This window comes from Diplodia corticola (genome assembly GCF_001883845.1).
Source record: "Diplodia corticola strain CBS 112549 chromosome Unknown scaffold54, whole genome shotgun sequence".
Classification (NCBI taxonomy): domain Eukaryota; kingdom Fungi; phylum Ascomycota; class Dothideomycetes; order Botryosphaeriales; family Botryosphaeriaceae; genus Diplodia; species Diplodia corticola.
The window spans coordinates 236592-251251 of NW_017971533.1; the positions used below are offsets into that span (position 1 = coordinate 236592).

General features: G+C 56.3%; 3 protein-coding genes across 3 annotated transcripts; 1 reads left to right on the forward strand and 2 right to left on the reverse strand.

Moving 5' to 3' along the window:
• Positions 1–2162: 2162 nt before the first annotated feature.
• On the reverse strand, positions 2163–4256 carry BKCO1_5400083 (uncharacterized protein; the record flags this gene model as incomplete). Its single annotated transcript, XM_020277294.1, has 1 exon — positions 2163–4256. The coding sequence occupies one exon, from the start codon at positions 4254–4256 to the stop codon at positions 2163–2165; it is 2094 nt and encodes a 697-aa protein (XP_020127202.1).
• A 965-nt stretch (positions 4257–5221) lies between these two features.
• Positions 5222–10281, reverse strand: BKCO1_5400084 (f-box domain skp2-like protein; the record flags this gene model as incomplete). The annotated part of the gene is made up of 3 exons (XM_020277295.1): positions 5222–6598; positions 6649–9597; positions 9652–10281. The coding sequence occupies 3 exons, from the start codon at positions 10279–10281 to the stop codon at positions 5222–5224; spliced, it is 4956 nt and encodes a 1651-aa protein (XP_020127205.1).
• Positions 10282–10929: 648 nt separating this feature from the next.
• On the forward strand, positions 10930–13537 carry BKCO1_5400085 (actin binding protein; the record flags this gene model as incomplete). Its single annotated transcript, XM_020277296.1, has 5 exons — positions 10930–11134; positions 11194–11306; positions 11361–11435; positions 11485–13395; positions 13451–13537. The coding sequence occupies 5 exons, from the start codon at positions 10930–10932 to the stop codon at positions 13535–13537; spliced, it is 2391 nt and encodes a 796-aa protein (XP_020127206.1).
• Positions 13538–14660: the final 1123 nt, after the last annotated feature.

Consider the following 14660-nt stretch of genomic DNA (forward strand, 5'->3'; position numbering starts at 1 on the left):
CGGGAATGACGGGCGGGAAGCGAATAGGTGCACTGACTCGGTTCCTGGGAGCAGTTTTGCTTCCTATGTGTATCCGTACACGCCATGTGTGTAGCTTTCTCGGCTGCCTGAGATGGAGCCAGCCATGGCGACGCATCGCATTCGTGTTTATCTCAGCATCAAACAAGCCACGGGTCTTGGCCATCTCACCGCCGCACCACCACCACCACCACCAGCATTTTCCGTGTCGCGCAGCGATAGGGCTTTAGAGAAAAGCCGGCGGCTGGACCGTGCGCCTGACGTTCGCCGGGCATGTCCCATTCGGGTGGCCGACTACTAGGAGGGAGGAGCGAGATACGGATAAGAGAGCAAATGCAACGTCGGATCCATCTTCTGCCCCCCACCACCAACCGCTCATCAACCCCTTACTCAAGAGCCTTCAGTCATGACAAAGCCAGTCGCCGACGCCTCCGAGCCCCGAAACATCTCTCATTCATTTTTTTTTCCCCCAGGCCGCTCTCCAGTGGCTAGCTCTTCCCCACGATAACTGTCCCCGCCGGCTATTGGCTCTTATAATTAGAAATCAACTGTATTGCCGCAACAGGCCGAGCGGCGGCGGGGCACGGCAACTGAGCGCACGCGCATTTTCTGTCTCTCGGAAGTCGTTTGCCATGTCCTGCCGTCGGCCATGCGTGGCGGCGGCGGCGTTTTTGAAAAAAAAAAAAAATAGAGAGAGCGAGAGAGAGAGAAGGAACGAATGATACGTGCTTTCCCGGCGGGCTACGCCACGATGCGACGCGACGTCAAGCTAGCAGTGGGCGAGGGCGGTGGGTCCCGTGGTCCCGTCTCCGGCTACTGTTCGTTTCGGGAAATGTTTGAGAGGGCAGGCTCGCGTGTGTAATGCTAATTTTAATTTCTCCTTCTGCGTGTCGATGCGCTGGCTATACTTTGGATTGAGTGTTAAGCTCGCAGGCTCTGGGGCACCCCGGCAGGCGACGAGGCAGCGTGTAGGCGCAAGATGAGGAGCGACTAGTCACTTAGGGTATTTGGATTTTTCTTAGCCGGGCGGGCAGTGATTGGCTGGGGGTTGTGCACGGCGGGAATAAAGCACTCATTTCCTGGCAATCACTAATCATGACGAAGCTGGGAGTAGGTGGTATTGTGCTGGTCGTGTGCTGACGAGATGCGATTCGCAAGTCGGTGTGCGGGCGGGCGCTAGGCGACGGGGTTGGTGGGCAGATGGGCAGATGCGTCGGCAAAGCGACATGGAAGAGGCAAAGGGCGGGCGGGTGAAGTGCGGGCAGCATAAGCGGCGAAGAAGCGCAGAAGCGCAGAAGCGCAGAAGCGCAGAAGCGCAGAAGCGCAGAAGCGTGGAAAGTCGCCAGAACAGGCTGGCGGGCACGTCCGGGGGCGCCCGGGGGCGCGCGCAGAGGCGGCAGGGGGCGCGCGCGCAGAGGCAGGCAGGCCACCCATGTGGAGTCCTTCTAGAACGATGGTGTGACTCGTTTCGGGCCCTTCTCTTTCCCTCTTCTGCGAACACTGCCTGGCCAAAGCACTCCGCAGTTCGCGAATCACCACCGCGTGGGCGAGGCCAAGGACGCGTCACGGGCCCAACTCCGCGCCTGCTCGGCCGTCGGACTTTGCGCGCACGCGCGCGACTTATGCCCGCCGGGGCTCGGTCATTTCGCTGCGAAGGCACATCGAAATAATCCAGAGCGCGGGCCGCTGCGTCGCTACATGTACACAGTACGGATACATACCCAACAGCGACGCTGAGTCGAAAATAGAGTTACCATGGTGCCGGGTCGCGCTTCGATGCGGCTTCCAGAAACTGGCTACCTATTGGAGTCTATCGACGGCACCGCGGCCCGCCTTTCCGCCAAACCCTCTGTCTGCTTCTCGCTGGATACCCCAGTCTTTGCCATGTACACGAACAGCCGTTTGCCAAGCCGATTAATCTCCTTTGCCCAACAGCTGCGCTGCCAACCCGGTAGCCTTGCTCCGCCACCTCCCAGAAAGAGGAAAGGGAAAAGGTCTTCTCGTGCCCTATCGCTTCCCGTTTTGCTGTCCAAGCATCCGCCGTCCAAGCATCCGCCCAGCCAACTCTATTTGTTTCGCTGCCTACCGATCGAGCAGGATCCCCCAGTGTCTGTCCGCTGCCCCTGACTCCGCCCCTCGTCCGGCTAACGTAGCCACCAGCAAGACTCTTCTTTTGGCTGAATCAGGGCCCATTCGATCATTCTGTCGAGGCCGGCCGTCACCTCCATTTCTTCCACCGGCTCCAGCCGGTCCACGCCGTCGTCTTGCGGTCCTAGAAGAGCGGTTTCCCGGTCCTGGCGAGCCTGGTTCCATGGGAATCCAACCATGTGCCGGTCGAACCCCCGAGCCGTGCTCGTCTCGCGCAGCCTCGCAAAGGAAGCGCTTTCGAGCTGTAGTTCATCTCGCAGCAGCTTCCAAACACCTCTCCATCCCCCGCCAAGCAACACTATCTCCCGCAAGTCGAGTCGGCGCAATGAGTCCTTGTGTCCCTTGAGGAAGGTGCACAGCGCTTCGCCGTTGATGTCCATCTCCTCCAGCCTGATGCTGCGTAGTCGTGGTGAGTGGTAACGCGCAAGCGCCTCGCTGATCCTCTCGCATCTCCACACTTGATCATCCAATGAAATCTCAAGGCTTTTGAGGTTCGGCGCAGACTGCAGAAATCCGCTGCACATTGCGCCTAACCCGTTGCCCGGGAACCGTCTCCGGATGAAAAAGTGGCGCCTCGGCTCCTCCCAGTCGTCCAATGCTCTTAAAATGCCATCTTTGGTGCTCAGGCCGCTCAGGGCCTTGAGCAGCGTGGGATTGACTGTCAAGCTGTCGAGTGTCAACTTGGACGAGCCAACCGCAGCCGTGACCACGTTGAATACATGGTGCAAGCGGTCATCATGAGCCTTGAGCAGGGACTTGCGCCCGTCACCCGAAATCACATCTGTGCAATCGACTCCCATGTTCTTGCTCCAACCTCCAATGTGGATGTGCTTGAGGCCGATGAGCAGTTCGAAGATCCTGACCATCTTCGATGCGTCTTCTCCACAGGCAGCAAACGTTGCGTGAGCTGTGTGTTCGCATTCGTAGCCGTGTTCCATTTCCCGGCCGCTGTGGATTGTTTCGTCGATGCCGCTATGTTTGAGGGTGCTAATGTCCCGAAGCGTCCGCTTCTGGTCCGCCGGCAGAGCACCTTGGAGCGCGCGTTGATCCATCTTTCTAAATACCCTGACGCCGGCGAGGCTGGGACAGTCGGCATAGATGGTGATGTTTTGGATGCGGCGCTCGACGCGCGGGATGTGGCTGACCAACAGCAACTCGTCCATTGATGACCGCGTGAGAGAGAGTTCCCAGCTCTTGTTCTTAGCCGTAAGTTTCTTGTCGAGCGCATGGCCGCAATACTCGGCGAAGCGGTCGGACATGTTGGTGTGAAACCATCGACAGGTGCGGCGCACTTTTGTGACATCCTCATCCCCTACCCAAGAGAAGACATTGAGCGCCACCTCGGTGGACAGCCTGTAGATGTGCTGACCATGACTCGTCATGTCGCGCGTCCTTTTCCCTGCCAGACGCGGCGCCTTCTGCGGCTGACAAGCCTTGTTGTCCTCCTCTTCCAACCAACGTTTACGCTTTTCGTGTATGTGCCCAAGTGTCGAAGAGCCTGGTTGGCCGCCGACGTTGCTCAGGCTAGCGGGGGGAAATAACTTGGATCCAACAGCTGTACCTACATCAACGGTCTTGGTCGACGTGTCAACTTGCGTGGGAGGGCGTGCGCTGGAGACATGGTCCACATCGGAATTCAATGTTCGACGGGCAGGCAGTTGCTTCCGTTCGCACTGGGTTTCAGGGTTGGCCTTCGAAACGCGTTTGCGGCGCGGCCTATCATTCTGCTCGCCGCCATCCTCATCGTTCCGTTTCCTCTTCGGCTTGCTCTTCATGGGGGATCCGATTGGTACATTAGGTGGATAAGAGGCCATGGCTTGCTGTCCGTTGCCGGGCGAGTGAGAGGTAAAGTTGTTGCGAGGTACCTTACCAGAGGTCGTGGTGTCGCCAGCGATGCGCTTTTGCGGCTGCGCAGTCGGCCAACTGTCTTCGCTAGCATTCGACGCGCCCGTAGCGGTTGAAGAGGTGGAAGGGTGGTGGGCGCCGTCAGTGTCGGGTTTGCTGGTAAGGCCAACGTGGCGGACGATGCGCTTTGGCCGGCGCTCATCTCGCAGGCTGTCGCTGTCTCGTTTCCGTTTCGCACTCGACATCCTGCTTGGCTTCTTAGAGCAGCTGTTGATGTGGTGACTGGTGTGAGAAATGGGTTGGTCGTCTTCTGAAAGCAGCGTGTGGGTGACGGATCGGGGTCGAGGAAGAAAAGCGAGATGTAGGACGAGGTCACCCATTGCGAGGAGCTACATAAATGCGTGAAGGCAAAAGTGAATGTGTCATATGAGGTGGCTGGGGCAGTGGTAACGTGTTGTGTTGAAGTGTTAGTCCCATGGTAGTCCCTTGTTAGCCCCATCCGTCCCCAAACCACCATGTGACTGCAACTATAGATCGAAGCTTGAAACACAGCGCACCGCATGCACTATCGCTTCATACACCTTTGCTTTGCTCGGGTCAGCCAAGCTTCCAGTAGTTCCTTACTCACGGCCCATCTTATCCGATAGTCTGGTGTTGGTACTTCGATGATTGATATGTAAAATGATACCACGCCTGATTCTAGGACTTTCAATCTACCCGGGCCACATCCATGGTTGATTGGATACCCAACTTTTTTTTCTCAAGCAAATCTCGAAGAATTCCACACTCCAACCCGTGATTGCATGACGGATTTAATTACATGTGTGGTCGTCGTCATTACTAAAAGGAGGAAACGGTCGTGAAAAGGAAAAGAACAAGAGGCGCAAAAGTACTCCAAAAAGAATTCCGCTACCTCAATCCCAGCGCCCCACGCCGGCAGCGGATGCAGAATAGGATTCAGAAGACAACCGGCAGGATATTTGTACAAGAGTATGTTGGAAAACCAGAATCTGTAAACACACTCCGGGTGGCCAGAAAACACGAGAAACTAATATGACGATGAAAACGAACGCCGGAAAGGGGAACGCCGGGGAAGAAGCAACGGTAATTCGAGGAATCATAAGGAACCCGACCAGTATGTTAGTCGTCATCAAGAACGTCATTCGCATATTTCGTGGGCCGACCGCCTGCATATCGCTGTTCTTTCCACTTAAGCCGCATCTTCCGTGAATGCACTTTCCCTCCTTCTCTCCCCGTCTCGCTCTCTGGGCGTTGGGCCTGGCGCCTGTGCTAGCGGCGGGACAGAAGAACCCACTTCGTAATCACGGCCCTCGCGTCCCGAGTGGTAAGGATGTGCCTCATGATCAGCATAGTAAGGCCTTCGCTCAGGATAGTAGACGTAATGCCTATCGTCATGGACAGGCTCATACCTCCGCTGACGTTCGTACGGTAGGTACTCAACGTAACGCCTATGCCCATCCGAAGGCGGCCCCTGGATGTATCTGTGATCATGATATGGGTCGTCGATGCGGACGTACTCGACCACCTCGCCGTATTCGTTGACGTAAGCTGGAGGTGGAGGAGGTGCCTCGGCATAGCGATAACCCGGCGGAGGGCCGGGTGAGTAGCGATCTCGGTCGTCGTACTGCACATAGTCTCGCGACGGCGGGTGAGCCGGGTAATGTGGTTCGTAACGCGCGTCGTACACTGGCGGCTCGGGGCTGCGGCGCTCTGATCGCTGCCTCTGCTCAGGAATGCTTGTTCCCTCCCTTGTTGGCGACTTTGATTGTTCCAGCTGGCGACGAGCTGCCTCGTACCGTCCGTACCTACTACTACGTGGAGGCACGAGACGATGACCGTAATGATAGGGCTCATCGTGGTACATGCTCACTCGGCGGTAGCGGGAGGGTGCATAAGTGTAGCGACGTGACTCCGACTCCCGACGCCGCATCGAACCAAAATCCTCATCTCTGTGGTGTCTTGGCCCTTGAGAGTAACGACGCATGGAAGGCTCTGGCTCAGCTGTCGATCGCCCACCATTGCCTCGTACCGAGTTTGCTCGTGATGCGCGTGCGCCCGCGGCCTCATCCGGACGGTTTGGTGGTTCGTTCGGGGCTCGCGAATGCTGCCGCGTCCTGTTTTCCACATTTTCCATCTCCTCTTCATCACGAGCAGCTCGGGACACGTACTCGCGTACCCGCTCTCCGGTGGCCAGGTCGTCCAGGAATCGATCTGCAGCTGCCTCCACGTCAGGCGGCATAGGACTGCGCGGCTCCTGTTTGACGCTACTGTCATCGTGGTTCTCGTTGTTTCCCTGACGGGATTCTGGGCGGACTGCATTGATTGGCGAAGGAGCAGTGCTGAGCTCTGGGCGGTCGAGGTATCGCAGTCCAGCGCGCGTGGGAACACGCTCTTGTGTCTCAGTGTCCCGTTCGGAAGCGTGCCGCTCCTCTCGCCTAGGTCGATCCCAGGTTTCCTCGTACACGCGGCCATAGTAGGAATAGCGCCGTGAGGCGGCAGGGCTGAGAGGGACGTAGTTATCGGGGCGACGGCTTGGGTAACCATGGTCTTCATAATCTCGTGCAACCTTAACACACGTTAGCCTCATGAAGCCCTATATGAATGGGAGTAACTTACGTAATACCGAGGCTCGTCATAGTACACTGCCCGCATCCTACGATCGCCCCGAGGGGGGCTGTAGGGATATTCCATAGGACGGCGCGATGCTCTATGTTCATCCAGTTCGAAAGGGGGGCGGCGAGAGTCGTATTCACCGTCACCCGAGGGAGGTGCGGTAGGAGGGGCCATCGGAGAGCGAGCCGCCGGGGAGTCTTCATAACCAGGGCCAGAGACACGTGCCGCTCGAGCGCGTGGTGTTGGCGTGGGCTCTGGACGTTGTTCTTGACGGTGCTCCGTATGATCACCTGCGAACCTGCGCCGTGCTGGAGAAGGATCCCGCGCCGGGTTGGCTACCGGCATCTCGCTCTCGACAGGTTCATCGGGCACAATACCTATGTGTGGAAGGGGAGACGGGAATAGTGTTGGGAAAGCTTCGGCGATGATCCGGAGCTTGTGATCGTCCATTCCAGGACTTTGGACAAGTGCGGAGACCACACTGTCGTCGGGAAGCTCGATCATGTCTTTTTTCCACTCAAGCTGCGGTCCCGGGCTGACATCATGTGCTCCGAGCACTGCTCTTTCCATATGTTCAGACTTGAAATGAAGAATCAAAGATAGAAGAGTAGAGAAATTCCTCTCAGAAGAGTGGGAGGAAGAAGAAGAAGAATTGAAAGTAGGAGCGTGGTTATGAAATCCCAACGCACAAGCTCTACAACGAAGACCAGCAACAGCATTGAGAGGATGCATAGAGTGATGAGAATCGAGAGCATCAGCAAAAAGATCCAAGCTGGGTTCGATACCGAACCGCAGATTGAAGTGGTACAAGATGTGGTAAATTACCACAGAGAGCCTCACACTCGGAGGCAAGCCTTTGACTCCGGATGTGGATGTCCAGTAGTCTCTGGCCACATCTGTTAGCACCTTCAATTGATCCCGATACACATTCGTTGGCAAGGGTCCTCTGGATTCTGGAGCTGGAGGTGCCGGGGGAGTTCCGTGGGAGGAGCCACCGCGGTATGGTCCATAGGATCCGGATGCAGCTGTCTGTGGGCCAAATTGACCCTCATAGCCCGGCATAGGAGGACCAAAATTAGACCCAGGGGGAGCGAATGTAGGCCCTGTCGACGGCTGGAACGACGCGTAGCTGTCATAAACGTATGAGTTGTCATGCCATTGCGCTTGCGAAGAGCCTGCGTAGGGCGGTATGGAACCGGGAGGTGGGCCGTAGGGCTGCGGGGGGCCATGACGAGGGCCGTAGAAGTTAGCACCAGTGGCCGCGGGGGGCGGGAAGGGCCCATTGGTGGCTCCATATTGGCCGTAAGGTCCCGGGCTAGACTGAGCGAAAGGATGAGGCGTGCGCGAACTGGTTGGCGGCATGGAAGTTGCACCTTGAGGATACCCGCCGTAAGAGTAGTTTGGGTAAGCGTGCTGGGCTGCTTGGCCTTGGCCGGCCGTTGAGGACGAGGGGTAACCATTGTAGAATCCATATCTGGCCTTGGAAGGGTCCGGATGAAATGGGGGCTCCTCTGGCCAGTCGGCCTCTTTCCAGCAAACTACGACGTTGCCAACACTGAAAGCAGTGGTGTGCTTGGCGCCATAGTGCTGAATGATACCTTCGAAGCCGTACCATTTCGGATTGCCCTCACAACCCTCACCATTGCAGAGAAAGAGCTCCTTACGAAACTGTTCGGTCAGCGGTTTGATCTTGTTATCAAATACCCATTTCATATTCTCCAGAAGCAATCGCCGGGTAGGGGGTCCAGTAGGAGGGTCCTCACGGATCTCCTGTCCAGCAGCTAGCGTATCTTCGTCCTCCAGGGCAAGGTCGGCATAGAATCGGCTACGAATTTCAATCAAGAGATCAGCAGCGAACTGTGGGCAATTGTCCTTGGAAAGCGAACGGCCATCCATCCAGTCACGATTGGTAATCTCGTCGGCGTAGCCGCCCAGTTTTTCGCGGACCGGTCTTTGCACTTCCTCCCATTCACGTTCCAGCACCTCGCGGACTTCTTTCATACTAGCGTCCTGCTGACGCCGGTCCTCAAGCTTGACCTGCAACGCAGCCATTTGGGCTGCGCGTTCATGCTCAACCTTTTCCGCTTCGTCCCGCTGAGCTTCTAGCCGAGGCTTAAGCATTTCCCACGCCTTTTCGGTCAAGGGCGAAGAAATCTGACACGCGGCTTGAAAGGCCTTCATGTGTCGCAACACGTTTGGAGAGATCGAAGGATTCAGTTCCTGGCAACGACGTTCAATCTCACTCTTGCGGGCGGCTTTGGCTTCGTTCGCATCACGAATGCTCCGCTCAGGACGAAGATGGGATGCTCCGGGAGACAGGCTTTGTGGTGCCATTGGCTGCTCTGCTGTAGTGCCAGGGTATTGTGAAGAGCATGAGGCAGAGGCAACTTGAAGAGGGCAGCAGTCAGTATCCTCGCAGTGCGTGGACGGTCCAACAAATCCCGGGCATGCCGGACTAAGCATTGCCAACGTGCAGTATGCACGATTGGGCCCAAAGGGGTCGAGAGGGGCCAACTCACCAGCTCGTGGGACACCGTTCATCGGCAGTTGTCTGGAGAACGTATATGTAGCGGTCGGTGGCTGCTGACTGCTGGAGGCGATGGTCGGAGGTGACACTGTTTGTCTTTTAGGTAGACACAGGTCGTGGAAACCGCCTTTGCGCTCCCATCTCTCCCATCGCTCTGCGTCTGCAATCCTCCTTCGACCCATATCCTCAAGCCCTTTGAACCACTCCTCGCCAGCAGCAGGCCCAAGTACCCGTACTTCCTCGAACTGACGGGTGATGTCTTGCACGTGTGCTCTATAGTACCACTTGTACAAGGTGACGGTGGGTGGGATGGAAGTAGAACTCAATGTGCTCGAGGCGATGGCATGCAGACTCTGCGTGACGAAGAGGCAAGGCAAAGCCGCGAGAAGAGCGGTAGAGGAGACAGTGAAAAGCAGATTTTTCTCCTGGTGGACTGGTTAGAAAGCGAACAGGACGGCAGCACGGAACAAACGACAAACCGGTTGTGAGCGCTCTTCCAAGCATCTCCCGCACGAGCGTATGCCAAAGGACCAAATGACACGAACGCCATCAGTCCCCGGGCCTCCCTCCCACGTACTGGCAGGGTGCGGCTCGGAGTGTTGGCTCTTGCCACAGAACTGACAGCGTCGGCCTTTCAGCAAGCGCCACATGCTCAGCTCAGATTGACCGAGCAGTGGCCGGGGAATGGTAGGAAAGTACGTCTTGCGCGCGGAGGACCAGATGGACTCAGAGCTGACGATGGACAGCGAGGGAGAAAGGGGATGTGAACCTTGGTCGGGTTCATCAACGCGGGTGAGGAGAGTATGGAAAGCGCGGTTGACCTGCAACAGTCGACCGAGAGAAACGGGAGGGAGGTAAAGAAAAACATTCTGCCAGATGTGCCCAGGCAGGCCTGCGACAGGCGGGAGAATGTTGGCAAGGTGGTCGGGCACAGCAACGCGGCGCCGCTTGTCAGGAGCATCCACTGCTCCGTCGGCCTTCCGCTTGCCGAAGGGCTGGGGATCCCGTGGGTCGGGCATGCGGAGCGAAGGCCCGCAAGCACTCGAGGCAGCGGGCTGGCGGAAATGCGGCGGGCTCGCACTCGTGGCGAGGCTCGGAGGCTGCTCCATCACTCGAGCTCCTCAGCTCACGGCGACCATAGGAGAGCGGCAGCCGTCGCAGCGAGGCTGCGCGGGCGGTTTGCAGGCGGACGCACGGCGGGAGCACCCGGTGCTAGCAGGTGGACATGGGCGGGCGGGCCTGGTGCAGTGGGCGCGCAGCAGGGATGCGGTGGTGGTGAAGGGAGCGGAAGTGCAGCGAGGCGGCGGGCGACGGGCGAGATGGACGGCGTGCGGCTTCATTTGTACGCTCTGAGGGTGTTCGGCTCGACCGCCTCACTTTGCGGCCAATCGGGACGCGCTCGGCTTGCGCGCCCGCCTTCCCCGCGGCCCACTCGCGGCGGGTGCGTGCGTTTGGAGCGTATTGTAACTTGCCTACGAGGGGGTGGCCCGGCGCCGATTGATCCGTCCCGCCGCGCGGGCGCAGCTGGGGCTGATGACGACTGGCGACTGGGCGCCGCCCAAGCAGCCAGCCCGAACACCACCACCGCCGCCCTCTCTCTCCAACCGCCACACTCGCTCGCTGCTGCACCTCTCTTGCACGCGCTGTCTTGCGTCACCCGCGCCTCCCCCCCCCGCTCTCACACCTGCAGCCTGCGCGGCCCTCTCGCGCTCCCCCGCCCGCTCCGGAGCCCCTCGTCCGCGCTACTGCCTGCCACCATGGCCTCTCTCAACACCTCCTCCAATGGCCCCACGATCCGGCGCAGCTACGAGGGCGTCGTCAATGCGCCTCCGCCCTCCGGCGCCGCTGCCGCCTCGCCCACCTTCGGACAATGGGCCGTCTTCTCCGTCTCCGCGCCCCTGGCCAACGCCTTCCAGCCCGACGCCGGCAAGGAGAGCGTGCTCAAGGTCCAGACTACCGGAGGTACGCACCGCTGATGCTGCACACTGTGCCGTGGCAGAGCTGACATGCTTTCCGTGCAGAGGGCGAGTTGGCAGATCTGATCGATGAGCTCTCCGACGGCCGCATCCAGTTCGCTTTCGTCAGAGTCAAGGACCCCAACACGGGCCTCCCCAAGAACGTCCTGATAGCATGGGTTCGCGTCCCCGCTGCCCTTCTGATGCCTTGTCGCGCTAACGAGGCTGCATAGTGCGGCGAAGGCGTTCCTGAACGCACCAAGGGCTACTTCAACACCCATCTGGCCGCTGTGTCGAAGCTGCTCCACGTATGCTCCTTTTCTCGGCCCCGGCGATCCTCCATTAACCACTCCATAGGGATACCACGTCCAAGTCACTGCGCGATCCGAGAGCGCGCTGAGCCCCGAGGGCATCATCCAGAAGGTCTCGGACGCGTCGGGCGCCAAATATTCGGCTGGTGACGCTCCTGCTCCAATCGCCAGCAGGCCCCCGCCCCCCGTTGCATCCAAACCCGTCTTCACCCCTACCCGTGTCGGAGGCGCTTCCTCTGGCTTCAACCCGCTCGCCAGGTCGCGCGCCGCGCCCTCCGCTCAGAATGTTGACCAAGATGGGTGGGGCGCCGACGCTCCCCCAGTGACGAGGTCCCAGCTCGAGAAGGTGGAGTCGGCATACAAGCCCACCAAGGTCAATCTGGCGGATCTTGCCAAGCAGAATGAAGATGCCACTCGCTCTGGGCCCGCCAGAGGCGACACGCCCGGTGACGTGGTCAAGGGCGGTTACCAGCCAATTGGTAAGGTTGATATTGCTGCCATTCGGCGACAGGCCGCCGAATCCGGTCACCTCAAGGACGATCGTCCTGCCCCTGTCAAAGGCGCCTATGAGCCTATTGGTAAGGTTGACATCGCGGCAATTCGAGCCAAGGCATCCGGACCGAGTGGATCCCCCGCGAACATTTCCCCTGCTCCCACCGGCGGAGATGATGAAGCTCCCAAGTCATTGTCGGAGCGTTCCACGGCATTCCAGCAACAGCCCGAACGTCTCACCTCTCTGCCCAAGCCCAAGGTCGCGAACAAATTTGGAAACGCCGGTGCTTTTACTGGGACGAAGCCTCCCGCCCCTGCCTTCGCACCTAAGCCTGTGGCGGCTTCTGCTCCCATCGGGTCGGCGAGCAAGACCTTTGCGGACCAGGGTGGAAAAACCCCGGCACAGCTCTGGGCCGAGAAGAAGGCGCGTGAGCGCGGACTCAGTGGCTCTAGTGACCTTCCCCCGCCGCCTGCTGCCCAGCCCATTGCTAGCCAGCAGAGTGGCTCTGGCGGCTGGAAGAGCAGCTATACCGGCAAGTCCTGGGCGCCCGTGCATACGACCCACACCGGTGGTAGTAACCTCAGTGCCCAGCGTACTGGTGAGGTTGACCCTCCTCAGGAAGAGGCTCCTTCATCGCCCGCTGGTGGTGTTGGTGCGCTCCGGGATCGCTTCAAAGAGGCTCCGCCTATGGGATCTGCTGCTGCACCGCCCCCGATGGACATGGCTAGCAAGCCGAACGCGGGCCGCGCAGTGCCTGGCCTGCCCACGCGCCCGGCTGAAGCAGAGAGGCCTGAAGAGGAGTACGTGGATGTTCCGCCTCCGCCTGCGCAACCCCGCAGCCCCACTCCCCCGTCCCCTGACGTTCGCCCGAGCTCGCCGATCCGTATCGCCCAGCCCGTTGCAAAGAGCGCCCAACCCGAGTTCGAAGCGCCGGAGGAGCGCTCGCCACCTCCGCCAATGCCCACTGAGTCCATTTCTGCTGCTGTATCCGCTACCAAGGATCATATTCCCGACGAGCCGCAGGTGGAGGAGCATGATCCCGCTAGAGGAGCAGGTGTTGCCGCTGCTGAGGCATCTTTTGGTGCCGGTGCTGCTCATGCTGGGGGAGAAACCGGCGGCAAGCGTGCCGTTGCGCAGTACGACTACGAGAAGGCCGAAGAGAACGAGATCGAACTTGCTGAGGGTGAACTGATCACAAACATTGATATGGTAGATGAAGACTGGTGGATGGGCCAGAACTCTCGCGGGGAAACCGGTCTCTTCCCCAGCAACTATGTTGAGCTGATCGAGGATGAGGAAGCTGACGCTCCCGCTCCCGCTGCGCCTGCGGCCGCACCTGCGCCTCCTGCTGCACCTCCTGCTGCAGCTGGCAGTAAGGCTCCCACTGCCACAGCCTTGTACGATTACGACGCTGCTGAGGAGAACGAGCTCAGCTTCCCTGATGGAGCTACCATTACTAGCATTGTATGTTTCGCCTCCGTTGTTTGCGTCGCTTGAAATGACTAACCTTCTATTGTAGGAATTTCCCGACGATGATTGGTGGTTTGGTGAGTTTGGTGGCAAATCGGGTCTCTTCCCTGCCAACTACGTGCAGTTGAATGAGTAAAGCTCCAGGTGGAATTCGGTGTGGAAGCAGAAGGGCTTGTTAGCAGTCGTCCGCGATTCGTGCGTTCTTGCAGAATACCTAAGATGCATAGCACAAAAGTTCAAAAGTAATACTTAACATTTAAAATTTACTTAGGCTTTAAGTCGTGTTAATAATGTCATCTCCTTAAGTAACCTAGCTAATTTACTATCACGGTTCTAAGAGTAAAGAGTTAGTTTAGTTATAAGAGGTTATACGGGTTACGAAGATTAGCCCGTAACGAAGAACTATCTACTTATAAAGAAATTACGTGCCGCGCGTAACGTTACCTAGATAACTCGATAGATAGGCTATAATATTACTTTCTCTTCTCTAGTACTATTCTTTATTACGGTTCTAAGAACGAAGGTTTAAACTAGTTATAAAAGATTATACGGGTAGCGGAGATAAAACCGTAACGAAGAAATATTTACGTATAGAGAGATTACGTACTATATATAACGTTATCTAAGTAACTCGACGAATAGACTATATATAAAATATAAAATACGAGTAAAAAGCTTAAAAAAATTTATAAGTATTATAACTAATAAAAAACTTTAAGAAAATCGGCTATCGCTTATAAATAGAAGGGCTTTTAAATAGCTAAGTAAAAGCTATATAACTAATACGTAATTCGTATAAGTCTTATAATTATACGTCTATAGATATAAGTTATAATTATTTTAAAGTATTTAAAAAAATATATATAAAAAACGTTTAAAACGGATTTTATTTTTTTTAAATATTTTTCTTTTTCTTTATTTTAAAATACCTAGTTTTTTTTTTTAAAAAGTAGTTTAAAATATATATACTTCTACTAGTATATCTAGTTCTTCTTAAATTTAATATAAATACGCTACTTTTTTAGTAAAAGTTTTTATATATTTTTTATAAGTTTCTATACGGGTAAAACTAGGTATTTTAGTAAATATAATATAATATAAAGTAAACTATTTTAGTAAATAATATTTACTAAAATATTTAGTTCTTTTTAAAAAGTTACTACGACTTTAATCCTTTATAAAAAGTTTTAAACTATAAAGAATTTTAATAGAATATTTTATTAAAATACTTAGTTTTTTTAAGAAAAAATTATATAGCC